The sequence below is a fragment of the Podarcis vaucheri genome (assembly GCF_965113315.1).
Source record: "Podarcis vaucheri genome assembly, chromosome: 12".
NCBI classification, from domain to species: Eukaryota; Metazoa; Chordata; class Lepidosauria; order Squamata; family Lacertidae; genus Podarcis; species Podarcis vaucheri.
Genome location: NC_138750.1, coordinates 30244623 through 30261919, shown reverse-complemented (window position 1 = coordinate 30261919; position 17297 = coordinate 30244623). Strand labels below are relative to the sequence as shown.

The 17297-nt window shown below is 44.3% G+C and overlaps 1 protein-coding gene across 2 annotated transcripts; it reads right to left on the bottom strand.

Annotated features, from left to right (window-relative positions):
- Positions 1 to 535: 535 nt before the first annotated feature.
- LOC309515799 (uncharacterized protein) lies at positions 536 to 5079 on the bottom strand. Of its 2 annotated transcripts, none has more exons than XM_082194021.1 (8): positions 4969 to 4997; positions 4378 to 4576; positions 4167 to 4256; positions 3665 to 3744; positions 2472 to 2577; positions 2053 to 2148; positions 976 to 1086; positions 536 to 723 (listed from the first exon to the last, which is right to left on the bottom strand). In XM_082194021.1, the coding sequence occupies exons 2-8, from the start codon at positions 4384 to 4386 to the stop codon at positions 661 to 663; spliced, it is 555 nt and encodes a 184-aa protein (XP_082050147.1). In that variant the 5' UTR covers positions 4387 to 4576; positions 4969 to 4997; the 3' UTR covers positions 536 to 660. The 2 variants fall into 2 exon arrangements, with proteins under 2 accessions (XP_082050147.1, XP_082050146.1); XM_082194020.1 differs by having other exon boundaries at positions 537 to 723; positions 4465 to 4576; positions 4969 to 5079.
- Between the last annotated feature and the right edge of the window lie 12218 nt (positions 5080 to 17297).

Below are 17297 nucleotides of genomic sequence, written 5' to 3'. Positions count from 1 at the left end.
AGTGTCTCCCAAGCAGAAGTATTTTACGACAAACAACAGAATACATATGCTTTCTGGATAATGTCCATGTGAACACAGATCGAAAACCCTGTACTGGGAATGCAGTGAGTGGACTGCAAACAAGAGTGTAGATGCAGTCTCACAGTGAAAACTAAACAACAGAAATAAAATTGCAGCAATAATGACATCTAGTGGTGAGGAAATGTATACAAACCGAACACATACAAAATGACCAGTTTACATCTGATGGCTCAAGTAGCACTGCTTATTTGAAGAAGCTGGACTTTTAACCAACTGGAAGTTGGTTAAACCAGCCAAGTTCACATTGAACTAATTTAAGAATGCAAGAGGCTGCTTGAACTGCTTCATTGGATCTGCGCAAGTTCTAATAAGAACATAAGAAAGAGCTTTGAAACTGCATGCACTTATATATTTTGTATATTTTGCATGAAAGGCAGGCTAAAACAATCTTAAAACAAACCATCTTCAATCCACAATACAGGCTCTAAACAATTGTCCGTATTTGTACATCAGTATATACAGTTTGCAGAGGTGGCAGTGGGCTTGATCTGCCTATACAGCGCTGGACCCAGGAAATCCGGTTGGCACCTTTAGTGATCAAGAAAGGAAGAGAAAGGAAGAGACAGCAACAGGAAGAGCCTATTTCTGCTTGATCTTCCTGCTCCTCCATAATCGGCTCAGATGTTCCCGCATTTCATGAAGCTGGAGAGATAGATAAAATCCCACAGTCAGAGCCATCAAAGTGAGCTTCTTTCATTACTTCTCACCCCCCAGATCCACCAAGTAACTCAACTTCTTGCCCCTTTAGTCTTAAGGCCCCACAAGGCCATCTTCAGGAAGGAGAACCTCCAGTGGAGATCGGGAGGAAATGTTCTCTGGTCCTTCTTCTTGCTTCCCATCCCAGGGTTCTGTGGATTTCTAATGCCAAGCTCCACTCACATGTTGAATACTCACATCGTAATGCAGGCCGAGACTGTAATAGGCTTCCAAGCAAATATAATTGGTGGCTTTGATGGCCTGGGACTTCTCTAGCCGGTCTGAAGACCTCATGTACTGTTGGAAGTGCTGAGGAAGGAAAAAGAAGCTCAGAATCATTGCACAGGCCAAAGAAATCTCCCAAGTCCATTATCGTGCTCTTTGAGAGCTGTGCCCCTGGGTTTGATTTTAAAGAACTCTACATGGACCTAGCAGTTCAAAAGCACGTCAAAGTGCAATTAGATAAATAAGTACCACCCCGGCAGGAAGGTAAACGGTGTTTCTGTGCGCTGCTCTGGTTCGTGAGAAGCGGCTTAGTCATGCTGGCCACATCACCTGGAAAAACTGTCTGCGGACAAACGTCGGCTCCCTTGGCCAGTAAAGTGAGATGAGCACCGCAACCCCAGAGTCCTTTGCGACTGGACTTAACTGCCAGGGGTCCTTTACCTTTACATGGACTTTGTTTTCCAGAAAATGCAGCAATTCTGCAGACATTCTGGGGAACAGTTAAACTGGCTCAAAACATACTGAGCATGCGGAATGCATTTTGAAAGAGGTCTAGTCAGTGCTTTTTTCTGGGGGTACACAGGGGTACACATACCCCTAAATATTTTGTGAATCTAAGTTTGACGTCATTGAGGGGCAGTATTTCAATATGAGTAGGAAAATGAGAGCACCCCAAACATTTTTTTTGAAAAAAGCACTGGGTCTAGTCATCCAGCCAGAGAGACACAGCCACCATAGGGAACAATTTCACGAATGAAATACCCCCCCCCCCAGTGGTAAGATCTCCCTGCCAGTCCAGGGACAGTCCCGGGTTTACATAAGCTGTCGCGGTTTCTGATTTGATCCTGGAATGTCCCGCCTTCCCTTAGGATGTCCCTGTTTTCATTGGAGAAATGTTGAAGGGGAAGTCTCTTATTGTCATTGAAGAAATGTTGGAGGGTATCGAATAGGACATCCCTACTTTCATTTGAGAAATGGTGGAGGGTAGGCAGTCTGTCCATCAGCAGCACACCACACTTGAAAGGAATAGACTCAACATTCAACCCTCACCTCCAAGATCTTCAGTAGGTGGTGCATTGTGGGGGCCTCTGAAAGCAGCCCCTTGAGCATTGCACCCAGGGCTTCAGAGGCTCCTCTGCAAAGGGCCTGCAAGCAACAGAAAGCAAGCAACGTCATTGCTACATAGCAGATCTCCATCCCCAAACAGAGCAGGCAGAAAAGGAGCTATGCAGAGCCTTTTCACTCCGACTGTCTAAGACAGTTCCTCCTTTGGGAAGGGGATCCATTCACAGAGGGTGCAAAGGTGGGCTTGGTGTCATAATACCTCCTCCTGCTTCCTCTGAAATGCAGAAGTCTTTGCATTGCTCAAGATGAAATGTGCCTTAGTGGTTCAGCTCAGAGACAAGGGATTGGTGACCACAGACACAGCAGGTGTTTGCCAAGACTCTTGAAGTTCAGTAAGAATTTACCTTGTCGCAAACCGCTTCACTTTCTGTGCTCTTTATAATGAGGCGGGAAAGAGTGACTTGGAGCAGCTTCGCCTCTAGTTTCTCTGAGAGCGGAGGGCTGCTTCTGCTGTAAGGGGGGAGGAAAAACCAGGATTCTATTATGTGATGGAGGGAATATTCGTCAGATTTGGCTGAAGTTGAGCTTGGCTCCATCATCCAGCCCAAAAGAAGGTATCCCTGAGAACCAGAGGGGAAAAGATATGCACATTTGGGTGACGTGTCAGAGGAATTGGTACAATTTACTCCAAAAAGGAAAAAGAAAACCTCAAGGTGTCTGTTGGTTTCTATACCTGTTTATAACTATCATAAACAAGGTTGCAGTTCCCATGGCAGCAGCAGTCTGCCCACAGCCTCCCAGCCCAGCCAGACTTCCTTGCATCTGTGGTATTTGAGAATGCTCAGGTGGACTGGGAAGCTTCTAGGAGTTTTGTGTAGTCAGCAGCGAAGGCAGGACTTTATTTGAAATGGATAATAAAGTAAAAGGGGAAAAAAATCTCTGCTATTATTTAAGTTAAGTAAGGTCAGTCATCGGTCCTTGTAAGTTCAGGGGGGGGGGGAGATCCTTACCCACCCTTTAAAAAAAAAGTAGCAGAAAATCTCACCCCACATGCATGCGGGATGATGAATCTGCAAAAAATGTGACCGATTTTTTTGCCACACCGTTTGCCAAAACAACTGATGCACCCATAATGTAGGAACCTATAGGAAAGTTGCTCTTAGAAAGAGGCTTTCTGGATCCAAACTCTGCCAGGGGGATGGAAACTTGCAAGCGTAGTTGCTCGAAAGGCAGAGGCTTCCCCATTGATGATGAAAGAAAAAGAGAATATCGTTTTCCTAGGCTGCAAGCAGATTTATAGCACATGTCTACTTAGAAACGGGGCAATTCCCCCAAGCCTGCCTGAGGCCAACTTCTCTAAAAGACCTGTGGAGGGTTGTTAGGAGAGTCTAAAGCTCTTCCCAGAACCTCCTCAGAGCCAGTAATCCTCAGCTCCTTGCTCACCCACTTGTTGATTTGCCAGGATTTGTGGCTAGTGGAGCACAATCTGCTTCTTTGTAGTGCATTTGCTCACTCCGGGCCTTTTCCTTTGCTTCTGACTGCTCTATGGCGTGGGGAAAAATATCTCCTGTTCCACCAGACTCCTACCACAACTTACCTCAGATTTGCGATTGCATTCATGCAGCTGGTAAAAATGAAAAAGGCAAGGGGATGGTCTTTGTATCGCTCCATCAGGCCCTTGAAGAGATGGGGGGGGGGACAGAAGAAATGGAAATCAGCTGCACATAGTTCCTCTCAGCTCCCTAAAGTAGTTTACTCATAACTTCACCACCAACTGACTTTGAGCTGTTTTCTTGATATTGGACATGCAAGCAAGTTATCAAGCATGAAATGCAACTCCACAAAACCCATAGCTGTACAGTATCAATGTGAAGGTTTCCATGTGCAGAAGAGGCCACATATCCCAGGCACCCACATGTTACACGTAGACCTCTCCACAGAGAGAGGTTCTAGGCATGCAGGTCCTCCATTTCCATTGTTCTCTTCTCTGCCGTGTACTAGCCTTACCCACCACCAGAATATCTTGCAGAAAATCCACTGCTAAGATCTCTCCTATCCACCCTGTGGGTGATACCTTCTCAAAGTACTACCTCACTCACCACTATCTTCTTAGCAAGGTCCTCCTTTGCCATGATGGGCTTCCTTTCTGCTTCTATTGCTGCTAAGAAATTGATGGCCATGCCGATCCCCTGGAAGTTATAAAAGGCAAGAAGCCATTAAAGTGATGGGAAGAGATCTTTGACGGCTTGCCTGAAACAGCCCAGGTGCCTCCTCACGCTGGAGATGGAAGCCAACATAAATGGCACCCACCACGCCCATAAGCGCCTAGTAGGAAGCTCCAAATTCGTACGGGGAATGTGTTTCACTGTGTTGGCAGCCAGGTGGGGATGACTGTACCCTTTCGCCATGGTCTTCCCATACTTCCAGGGAAGGAATTGGTCCCCCTTCCACTGGAGTCTGCGGGGTGACTTTGCTGTTCTTTTTCAATAAGGATTGCAGTCGTTGAAGCCTAGAGCAAAATGAGGAAGTAGGTGAGAAATGAGACTCGCAGACTCTTCCCCTGTTACATGACTGCAGTGCCCCTGAGCCACGTCAAGGTTCAAGATGTGACATGAATTCCCACTTGTCACCGGTAGCTATTTGCATCTTCTTGATCTTAAAATGGTTCAGATTGCCGGCAAGCTGGTATCTCAAACTGTCCTGGGAAGGGAGTGTTTTCCTCAAGCCCAGAGGCAGGGGCTAAAAGGGGGCAGCTGCTGTGTTTACCATGGTCCTGACTGAGAAAGCCAATCTTAGCTAGGGAAGAAATAGCCCCCTACCCCCTGTGAGGGACTGGCATGAACCATCATAAACGATGAGACAGGCACAATGCAGAAGCTGTGGGAGAAAAGTCCTACTTACATGTTCGTTGATATGGTTCTTCCTTTTTGAGCAATATCAATAAATATGAGCAGGTAGCTGGCTAGCTTCCAGGAAGCAGGTCCAGCAATGCTCTGAGGCTTACCTGTCTGGTGAGCTAGCAGGGGGTGACGTCACAGTGGAGGTCATCTCATAATGGCCTTAGCAGCCTGATATTGGAAGCCTTGGGCTCGCTCATTCCTAAGCTGCAAACAGAGCTAGTGAAAGTTTAATGAAGCAACCGTTGTGGGACATTTTGCAGTCAGACCTAACAATGCGTGTCTATGCTAGTTAGTAAATGAAGGGGTTAAGGACCACAGAGCTGTGAACTGCTAGAGAAGGCTTGGCTAGGTAATGCCGCCTCACCTTTGGGGAGGGAGGAAGTAAGCCTTGTTTCCTGTTCCTTTCTCTCCCTCTACACTTTGAACCATGTAACTGACCAGACGCATGATGCTGGCGGTTTGTGCCCAGACTCCATGTTTGAAGATACTTTTTGTAGTTTGTGCTTTAAAAACGTTTTACCTGTTTCTGATGTGGCATTGAATGATGCATCATTAAGACCTCTGGTTACTGTAAATAAAGCATTTGAACTTACTTCAGTTTGTGGTATATTCACTGTGAGAGGGGTAAAGGTGGTGGAGCACATTGTGAATGCTTAATACTGGAATATTTACAGATGTAACAACCGGTATTTCCCCACTTTGCAAACATTGCATATATTTCAGCTTTAAACTCTGCTTGGGGGCTCTTTTGGCTACAGAGTGAGACAAATCCAGAGCTTTTTGAATTCAGGGAGTCAGCCATTTTTAATTTCATAGTTTCCCATGGGGGACATAAGGATTAATTGGCATTCCCCAGTTAAAGTGGTACCTCGGGTTACATACGCTTCAGGTTACATATGCTTCAGGTTAGGTAAAGGTAAAGGGACCCCTGACCATTAGGTCCAGTCATGGCCGACTCTGGGGTTGCGGCACTCATCTCGCTTTACTGGCCGAGGGAGCCGGCGTACAGCTTCCGGGTCATGTGGCCAGCATGACTAGGCCGCTTCTGGCGAACCAGAGCAGCGCACGGAAACGCCATTTACCTTCCCTCCGGAGCGGTACCTATCTATCTACTTGCACTTTGACGTGCTTTAAAACTGCTAGGTTGGCAGGAGCAGGGACCGAGCAATGGGAGCTCACCCCATCACAGGGATTTGAACCGCTGACCTTCTGATCGGCAAGTCCTAGGCTCTGTGGTTTAACCCACTACAAACTCCGCCAACCCAGAAATATTACCTCGGGTTAAGAATTTTGCTTCAGGATGAGAACAGAAATCGTGCAGCGGCAGCGCAGCGGCAGCGGGAGGCCCCATTAGCTAAAGTGGTGCTTAAGGTTAAGAACAATTTCAGGTTAAGAACAGACCTCCAGAACGAATTAAGTACTTAACCCGAGGTACCACTGTATTTCCGAACAGCTGTGCCATCTAGTGGCCATAGAGATTACTTCCAGCAAGCTCAAAGCAATGCATATGAGATTCAGTTGACCTTCACAATGCCCCTTTGAGATAAGTTTAGATGTGGGGAAGGGCCACAGCTCAATGACAGAACTTCTGCTTGCAGGGGGAAACTCCAGGTTGAATCGCTGGCAACTCCAGGCAGGTCTGAGAATGTCTCTAGACTGAAACCTTGGAGAGCTGCAGCCAGTCCATATAAACAGTACTGAGGAAGATGGACCGATGGTTTGACTTGGTATATGATTCCAATGTTCCTATGAGGGATGATAACGTGCCCAGGGCCAGCCAGCAGGTTTCATGAATGAACCCTTTTCCTGTTGGATATTTTTTAAAAATGCAGTGCAAAAGCATATTTTACCAATGAATATTCTGACCACTAATGTGACTGTTGAAAACTCATATTAGGGCACTATCTTTCTTAAACCAATCAAAAATCACAAAATAGTATGCAAGCTTTTGAGTTCTCTGGAATTCTCCATCAGTTTCATCATTTTATGTGGGGGAAGGGATTGAAGCCATTCATCTGGCTGGCAGGCCTTTTGAAGCTAATGGTCTCCCCTGGTTGGTTTGTTTATTTATTGAATTGAACTGCAGATAATGGCAAAGGCAACAATATATGGAAACTGTGAAGAATGAGTTCATGAGACAAGTGCCTCAGTTACTGAACAACTCAGGAACACCCTTCCTGACACCACATGAGAGTTTCTTGCAACTTTTCTGGGAAAAGATTGGAAAAGGGAGAGGTGGAAATTTGAATATATTTTTTTAAAGTATTGATAAACATGGTTGACAGGAAATGAGATTGGAAGGTGTTGACTTAGGTGTGAATTAAGGATTGTATAATAAATAATTATGGGTTGCTATCCTAATACATAAACACCGTGAAGAAATTTGGAGGAAATAAGAAATAAGGATTGAATGTTTCTTAATACGCTATTGGAGGTAATATGATGTTGGACTAGACAACTGTTGTGGACTATTATATATAAAAGCTATACAAGAATCTCCTTTGAACTTCTTGTATTGAAAGAAATCAATGAACTGGAGAGTCCTGGATTGATGACTGGAAAAATATCACCTTACAGAAGGAGGAACTGCTGGATATTAATCTAGATGGAACATTTGAGTATTCTGAAGAATTATTGTAAATGTTGAAAGTCTTTTTTACCTATTTCTTTCTGTTTTATCTTTCTTTCTCTCTTTATACCTTTATTACTATCTATAATATTCTCTGTATTATTGTATTTTGAAAAGTCTGAATAAAGCTATAAAAGAGAGAGAGAGAGAGTTTCTTTTACTTCCTGCGAAGCCTGTAATGTGATGAACATTGTGGGCAGACTTTCTAAACTATGCACTGAGACACAGATGATGTGCTTTCTGAAATAATTCTGGTTTGGACTGGTTCTGGCTTGTGCAAAAGGTTGTGCTCTGCCCTTGTTTAATATTTTACAGTCACGGAGAGCTAAGACAAAAACGGAAGTGCAGAGCTGTTGAATATTGACACTCAACAGGGTATGTTAGCTGGGCATTTTAATAAAATGTATTTTTTGAAACAGATTCACCTGTTGTAAAAATTAGGTATTGGTAGCTGGCATGGGTTTTTTCCCTATTTTGGCTCAGCAAGAAGAGAAAGGGAGGCACACTCCTATTCCACTCCTATTGGTACTAGTGGTATTTAATGTTTTCTTATGCAAAGCCGCCCTGTGCTCCAGATTGGAAGAAGCATGAGGTCTAAAAATATCCAATAAATAGTTTTAATCCTTCTCAGGCATTATGGCATGATTACAATCATGGGTGTTCCATTCTGGGGGAGTGGCAGGATTGGGACCGCTGCCCTAACTCTGTTCAGCTCAGTCATGTGACCTGGCATCCCTGACATTGATGCCGAAATCCAGCATCGCCTGAGCTCTGCGAGTGCAGCTTTCTCCCAATTGAAGTGCAGAGTGCTTGAGGACTGGGACATTCGCAGGGAAACCAAAATGCTTGTTTACAAAGCTATGGAACTACCATAGCTGTATGCTTGTGAAATGTGGACCACTTATAAACGCCATCTCCAACTCCTTGAAAGATTCCATCAACGGTGTCTCCGAAAATTTTTACACATCACTTGGGAAGACGGGCGAACTAATGTCAGTGTACTGGAAGAAGCAAAGATCACCAGTGTCAAAGCAATGATTCTTCAACATCAACTTCGTTGGACTGGTCATGTTGTGCGGATGCCTGATTATCATCTTCCAAAGCAACTACTCTATTCTGAACTTAAAAATGGAAAGCATAATACTGGTGGTCAACAAAAGAGGTTTAAAGACTCTCTCAAGGCAAATCTTAAAGAATGCAGTATAAACACTGGCAACTGGGAAACACTGGCCTGCGAGCGCGCCAGTTGGACACCAAAGGTGTCATGGACTTTGAAGGCGCTTGAACGCAGGACGAAAAGGAGAAATGTGCTAAGAGGAAGGCATGCTTGGCAAACCCTCACCGTGATCAACTCCCACCCGGAAACCTATCTCCCCACTGTGGAAGGACGTGTGGATCCAGAATTGGCCTCCACAATCACTTATGGACTCACTGTAAAAACTGTGTTTATGGAAGACAATCTTACTTGGCTATGAGTGATCGCCGAAGAAGAAGAAGAAGAAGAAGAAGAAGAAGAAGAAGAAGAGTGGTGGTGTGAGTCAGACTATTGTAAAAGCTTGTTTTCCCTCGGCCAGGCTTAGACCTGGCTCACGTGGCAGCAGCCACACCCCTGAACAGAGTTTGGAACAAGAATAATTTACACCAGCTTAATTTGAGCAGCTGTAAATTTCGCTGACATCCTACACTTAGGATTGCTCCAATAGGAACAAGCAGAGATGCTGGAGGTTACTTTGATAGTTCTAGAAAAGCAGCCAATAGCCTTAAGTGATTTTGAAAGGAGAGAGCCATTTAGGAATCGGAGTTCAGCTTTTTCCCCATTCCCCCACTGGCTGGGAGTGAGTGTGAAAGAAGAATATTCAGTCTTATCTTGGAGCTGGACTTGCAAACACAAAAGGGACATGGTTTTGCTCTCTGTGAGGATCCAGTGCTAGGCATTAAGGAGCCTGCCTGGAAAGCTGAGGGAGGAGACTATTATCTATCGCAGTGTAAATGCTGTGAGGCCGTTTGTCTTATACTCAGCCTGTATATGTGTGTAAATAAAACCATACATCACAAAAAAGACAACACAACATTTTAAAGTGAGCTTCATCCTGAATAAACCTAACCTGAGAGATGTTCTGGCACCCCTGAAATCACTCACCAGAGCTTCAGGTGTGCACAGGGCCGGATGAGGCTTGATGAGGCCCTACTGAAGGTAATGGGGCCATTTATATATCCAGCTGTCCTTTGTCAACGACAACCAAAATTGTGTTGAATATATGCTATATGGTAATTTATGGACCAAATAGGTCCATACACAACACACAACACTGTTGCTGTACGTAGGTTTTATTTTATTTGTTTTTTATCTTATATTTTGGAAATGTACATCCAGTTGTTGGTTTTTTATTTGGGGGGGGGAGGCCAAGAGAGTGGGGCCCTAAGCTATAGCTTGTTTAGCTTAAATGTAAATCCAGCACTGGGTGTGCATAACCACGTTTATTAAACAGTCACAGAAATGTTACTGCTGCTACCATAAATCCAAGGGCTCAAGTTTCTGAAACATTACAAACCTAGTGCAGGTGGGGATGTTACCATTTTATTCAGTGATAGGGAACCTGCTGGACATCAGCTCCCATCAGCCTTGCCAGCATGGCCACTGTTCCAGGGTGATGGGGGATGTAGTCTAGCAACATCTTGAGGGCCACAGGCTCCTCATCCATGGTCATAATTGCTTATGGCAAGGCAGCATTATGCTGTTGTTGTTTATATTTTGTGTTTTTTTAGGTAAGGCTGTGACTGTCCTGAGATGAAGTCACTTCCACCTTGTGACAGTGTTCATTCAACGTGGGAGAGATTCAGAATGAGGAAATCATCCACAGCGTAGCTGAGGTGATTCAAGGGCCGAGCTTGATGAAACATCAGGAAGCTATGCTCTTAAAGTTGAAGGAAGCAGAGGATGCAGTGCTGCCTAGTTAATCCTTTCCACCCTGGGCATCTTTCAGATTCACCACACAAACATTTGAAATTTGCACGTGAGTGGGTGGGAAGGAATATAGTTACTATACATTAAGCAACTTTCCTGACCTTCGATGTACGGCTTTGCATTTATAAAACAGTTCCATGAGATCTGCAAGTTTGCTCTTCTATTCCTCCACTCTTTTCTCTAAAAAATAAAAGAATTATTCCCGCAAGGAAATTTATTATAGTGATAGGAGGTGAATAACTTTGTTTGTGACAAGCCCTTGTAATTCTATCATACAAATGAATCAATATGCAAAACTGTGCTAAAACATAGCCCTGTTCACTGAATTCATCAATAGATATATCATTTGGATATAGAAATATAATCTAGTAACCAGCTAGTCTTCCATATGTCAATAGTGCTTTTTTCAGTTCTTTCCCATCAACATATATTTTATCTATGTGCCTTTTATTGTATCATGTTGTCTGAAACTGAGCTAGATATAGCAGGAAATGTTATGTAACACTATACAAGTTATTTCAGTTTTGTGACAGATCATTGTGGAGAACTACGTATGCCGCTGACCTTCCAAACTGTGTGTGTGTGTGTGTGTGTGTGTGTGTGTGTGTGTGTGTTTCATGTCACCCCAATCTCTGAGCATTGTAAGATTCTAGGAGTACCATTTGGACAATGAGGCACAGCAGAGACTGTGGTATTGTAATGATATACCATTTATTCACACATATATGCAACCTGAGCCCTAGAGAGAAGGAGTTCAGCGAATTCACATCTCCTGCTTCTCCCATAGGTGCAGCAGTCTTGGATCCAAAACAGCAAAAAGCGATGCTCTCTGTCCCAATAATGGCCTGTCAGCCCACATGGTGCTTTGACCCCCACTTCCTCTGCAGCTTGCCAACTCCAAACTAAACTCCCTCCTCGCTTAAGGTAAAGGTAAAGGGACCCCTGACCATTAGGTCCAGTTGTGACCGACTCTGGGGTTGCGGCGCTCATCTCGCTCTATAGGCCAAGGGAGCCGGCGTTTGTCCGCAGACAGCTTCTGGGTCATGTGGCCAGCATGACTAAGCCACTTCTGGCGAACCAGAGCAGTGCATGGAAATGTTGTTTACCTTCCCGCTGGAGTGGTACCTATTTATCTACTTGCACTTTGACGTGCTTTTGAACTGCTAGGTTGGCAGGAGCCGGGACCGAGCAACGGGCGCTCACCCCTTCGCGGGGATTCAAACCACCGACCTTCATGATCAGCAAGTCCTAGGCTCTGTGCTTTAACCCACAGCGCCACCCGCGTCCCTTCCTCCTCGCTTACATCAGGCCAAATGGAAACCCTAGACCTTTCACAAACCCTTTTTGTCTGCACCCACTAACACATGGCTGCAGGAGGGGCTCCACTCCCCTTCCTGTCTGTTGTGGAGTGGTGTCATAGTGCTTTAAATGTATAGTGTGAATGTGGTTGGAGATGTCACAACCATAGGCTGTGGACTAAATCAAATGAACATATTGGTTACTACAACAAAGGGATTTCCATGCAGAGGTTTTGAATCATCTAAAGAAACAGTCATGTGTGTTTAAAATGAATAAATAAAGAGAGCTGGCAGATTCCTCTTTTCTTCTTTCTTCTACCATGATGCTTTAATAAACTGTAGATTTGCTAGTGGTAGAAACGCCCACTATTAAAGCAGTTCACTCTAACATGAAACATTGGGAAGTCTTGTTGGGCTCGTGGCATTTTCCCTCCTCTGTCCTTGCATAATATTATTTGGTTCAGACAAGGTCATGGCTAATTTGTAAGATGTTCAGTTATCCTAGGCTCTTTGCAACGACCTTGTTAAGTTTATTTTTCTTCTGTTGTTGGAGTATATGTTATAATATGTCGTAAACCTAAAATCTTTTTTAAACACCTGTGACCTTGGTAGCTGTCATATAGTTGCACGAGGCTGGGTTTGCTGGGTTAGCCTTCAAAATCAATGAAACGTGTTTCTAATGAACCGTACAGGTAAGGGAGCAAAAAATGTCATTGTGGGTTTTTTCTACATTAGAACAAATGCATTACTTATTAGTGCTGCACCCAAATGACTAAGCTGATATAATTCCTGATGGGCCCTTTCGGTTATTGATCACATGATCCGTGCTGATTGCTTTTATGAACACAGATAGCTTCCATAATTTCCTGCCAGGTTATTAATGCAATAATTTGACTCATTAGACTTTCCTTCCCAGTAAGCACCACCAGGGGAAATACTGAGGGAACATTTCCATCACCCATCGCAAACCCAGATGGCTGCTGGTGATTTCTAAGTTAAACATTACATATATGTGAGTGCAAGGTATCTTAACAATGTATCCATAGTTTATAAAATATTCTGGAAACTCAAATATGCATAATCTCTCCGCTTGTGGATTCTGCTCCCCTCAGTTAATTTATATGTACTGTAATTTCCCCATTAGATTTGCACAGAAATTGAGCTCACAAGACAGTGTCCTTGTCCTTAAAATGTAAACAGAAGGCTGCCTTTATATATGACACTTTTTATCAATGGAAAAATTATATTTTTCTCATCTTGGCATCCTTGCATGCATTCAAGGCTATAAAGTCACAGAAAGCACCTCTGCTGATTTTTAACATGACCAGTACAACTCTCTTTTTCCATATGGAGAGAGCGATTTGCGATTAGAGAGTTAAGAAATTTTCATGACTGAAAGAGCCCCAAGATGCAGCCTAGAATCAGGTGTGTCAGGTTTCTCTCCTGCTTTACAAGTTTAGAATACAGGAGGTCACTGAAGAGAATGAACTTCCTTGCAGCAGTATAATCATCACACCCATTAAGATTTTTTACAGACATTTCTCACCCGCTGAGTGTTTCAAAGGTAAAAAAATCTGATTTCAGGTAAATGTAGGGCTCCAAATCTCCCCTTGTGAATTGACAGTTTGAGTCAGGCTTTGCGCTGTTTAAAAACATCTTTAGTCTGCCATGGAACTGGTATGATAATGCCCCCAGATCCCAGTCACTCAACTTATTTTTGCTGTTTATTTTGACTGTCAGTCAATATGGTTGATGAGAGATTTCCAGGTACTGGAAGTATATCAGGGAGTAATAGTCTTCCTTTCTAATTATTATTATTATTATTATTATTATTATTATTATTATTATTATTATTATTACCACACACACACATACATACACACACACATTTCAGGAAGGGAATCACTTCCAGTCTTATAGTTTTGTTAGTCTGCTTCAGTAAAAGCAACAGAATCTTGGAAGCTAATCAATTTATTCTGGCATTACAGTCCACAAAAGCATATGTCGTGATACGTCCGCTAGTCTTTAAGGTATCTCAATACTCTTTACTGTTTCCCCCTCCCCCCAGCAACAGACTTACAGTGTTGCCCCTCTCTACACTTTTACCTTTCTGAAGTGGATAGAAAATAAAAATAATTAGAGGGACATAATAGACTGAATAAGTTCATGCCACAATACACAAGTCTTTATGTGGCCACTTAATGCTGCCCTCCCTTCAGAAAGGGTAATCTGTGGCTGATACATACATATCATTCTGAAGAGACACAATCCTTCCATGACCATCGTATTGCCTCAGAATTGGACATGTGCCTCAAGATTCAAACACTCTATGTATAACTGAGGTGACAGAAGCCATGTTCAGGTGCTTCTGCCCACTCACATTGAAACAAAAGGCCCTGTATGGGGATATGCCCCTCATTCACGTTTCCCTGGGTTCACGCTCTGTGCGTAGCAATGTATGTGCCTAAAGCTCCATGCATTTCCCTCCCACCCCTCTTGGGTGGAGGAACTTTGGGTGCCTATATCCGTACACATATAGAGTCCTTTCACACACTGTCAAAAGTTGAAGATGGGGGAATGGCCACTGTGTGGGCTGGGAGAGGAAAGGGAGCCAACGTAAACCCCCCTCCACCATGCATACGGAACTGTCTAGCCTTCCTAGTGTCTTTGTGAGGGAGGTGTGCCATGATGTGAACAGCATATGATGGCATTTGTATGAGAGAATAAGAATGTTTTTCCCGTGCTAAGAATGTACCTCATAAGACAGAGACAACCACTTTTTTCCGTCAGGTGAGGGGGAACCAGATGCGGTCAAGCCAACCCCCACATAAAACTGAAGGCGATGTAGTCCCTGTATAAGGACTGCTACTATCTCACTTATGTGCATTTCAATTTGCCCTCAGTTATTCTCTTGTGGAAATTACAGAAGAACAAAACACTGCAGTTGGCCACACCAGTCGCCATTCTCAGACCACCATCCCTCAAAGAATCCTGCGCTTCCATCACCATAGCAATGAGCCACTTACAATCACTACGACATAAACTATTTTGCCTTCATTGGATTTTGTACAATCCTAGTGGAGATTATGCGCTCCATGCACACTGGTGGTGTTCTATTATTATGATTACAGTATGCCCGGATCTTATGCAAGCTTAGCTCGCGTGATTTTGAGTATACGTGGGCAAGGTGGGGGTGCTCTCTCGAGATTTTGCAGGAAGTCAGCCCAAAGGCATCCCTAACACTCCCGGGGTTGGCGCACTGAGTAGGCCTTGCCCAAGAAACAAGGCCGAGAACTTAAATGCTCTTTTTGTGCTGAGTAGGCCCAAGCAGGATGCAGGTGGCACTGTGGGTTAAACCACAGAGCCTAGGACTTGCTGATCAGAAGGTTGGCAGTTTGAATCCCCACGACGGGGTGAGCTCCCATTGCCCAGTCCCTGCTCCTGCCAACCTAGCGGTTCAAAAGCACTTCCAATGGGAAGGTAAACGGCGTTTCCGTGCGCTGCTCTGGTTCGCCAGAAGCGGCTTAGTCATGTTGGCCACATGACCCGAAAGCGGTACACCAGCTCCCTTGGCCAACAAAGCGAGATGAGCGCCACAACTCCAGAGTTGGCCACGACTGGACCTAATGGTCAGGGGTCCCTTTACCTTTACCTTAGGCCCAAGCAGACCTGGCATGAAAATAACTTTTAAGCTCTTAGTCCTGGAGAACAGGCGAAGTCCCGGCAGACTGGAGGAGGGCAAATGTTGTCCCTATTTTCAAAAAGGGGAAAAGAGAGGACCCAAATAATTACCGCCCAGTCAGTCTGACATCAATACCAGGGAAGATTCTGGAGCAGATCATTAAGCAAACAGTCTGTGAGCACCTAGAAAGGAATGCTGTGATCACCAATAGTCAGCATGGATTTCTGAAAAATAAGTCATGTCAGACTAACCTGATCTCGTTTTTTGACAGAATTACAAGCCTGGTAGATGAAGGGAACGCAGTGGATGTAGCCTACCTTGATTTCAGCAAGGCATTTGACAAGGTGCCCCATGATATTCTTGTAAAGAAGCTGGTAAAATGCGGTCTTGACTATGCTACCACTCAGTGGATTTGTAACTGGCTGACTGACCGAACCCAAAGGGTGCTCATCAATGGTTCCTCTTCATCCTGGAGAAGAGTGACTAGTGGGGTGCCACAGGGTTCTGTCTTGGGCCCGGTCTTATTCAACATCTTTATCAACGACTTGGATGATGGACTCAAGGGCATCCTGATCAAATTTGCAGATGACACCAAACTGGGAGGGGTGGCTAACACCCCAGAGGACAGGATCACACTTCAAAACGACCTTGACAGATTAGAGAATTGGGCAAAAACAAACAAGATGAATTTTAACAGGGAGAAATGTAAAGTATTGCACTTGGGCAAAAAAAATGAGAGGCACAAATACAAGATGGGTGACACCTGGCTTGAGAGCAGTACATGTGAAAAGGATCTAGGAGTCTTGGTTGACCACAAACTTGACATGAGCCAACAGTGTGACGCGGCAGCTAAAAAAGCCAATGCAATTCTGGGCTGCATCAATAGGAGTATAGCATCTAGATCAAGGGAAGTAATAGTGCCACTGTATTCTGCTCTGGTCAGACCACACCTGGAGTACTGTGTCCAGTTCTGGGCACCACAATTCAAGAGGGACACTGACAAACTGGAACGTGTCCAGAGGAGGGCAACCAAAATGGTCAAAGGCCTGGAAACGATGCCTTATGAGGAACGGCTAAGGGAGCTGGGCATGTTTAGCCTGCAGAAGAGGAGGTTAAGGGGTGATATGATAGCCATGTTCAAATATATAAAAGGATGTCACATAGAGGAGGGAGAAAGGTTGTTTTCTGCTGCTCCAGAGAAGCGGACACGGAGCAATGGATCCAAACTACAAGAAAGAAGATTCCACCTAAACATTAGGAAGAACTTCCTGACAGTAAGAGCTGTTCGACAGTGGAATTTGCTGCCAAGGAGTGTGGTGGAGTCTCCTACTTTGGAGGTCTTTAAGCAGAGGCTTGACAACCATATGTCAGGAGTGCTCTGATGGTGTTTCCTGCTTGGCAGGGGGTTGGACTCGATGGCCCTTGTGGTCTCTTCCAACTCTATGATTCTATGATTCTATGATTCTATGATTCTATGATTCTTGTTTCCAGGCAAGGTCTGTTCAACAAACCAGCTCTGGGACAGATAGCATTGTTCTCTCTCTCTTTCCCCCCACCAACTAATTTATAGAAGGCAGGCTAGCTAGCCACAGGGTGGTTCTAAGGTTAACACGATTTTTGCCATATGCAATTTTTGCTGTATGCATTACCCTTGGAGCCAAACCCCTGTGTAAGATGCAGCCCAGCTATGTTGTTGTCGTCATGATTATCTTTTGCAACTAGTATTGCATGATTGCATCTAAGTCTTCACTAAGAT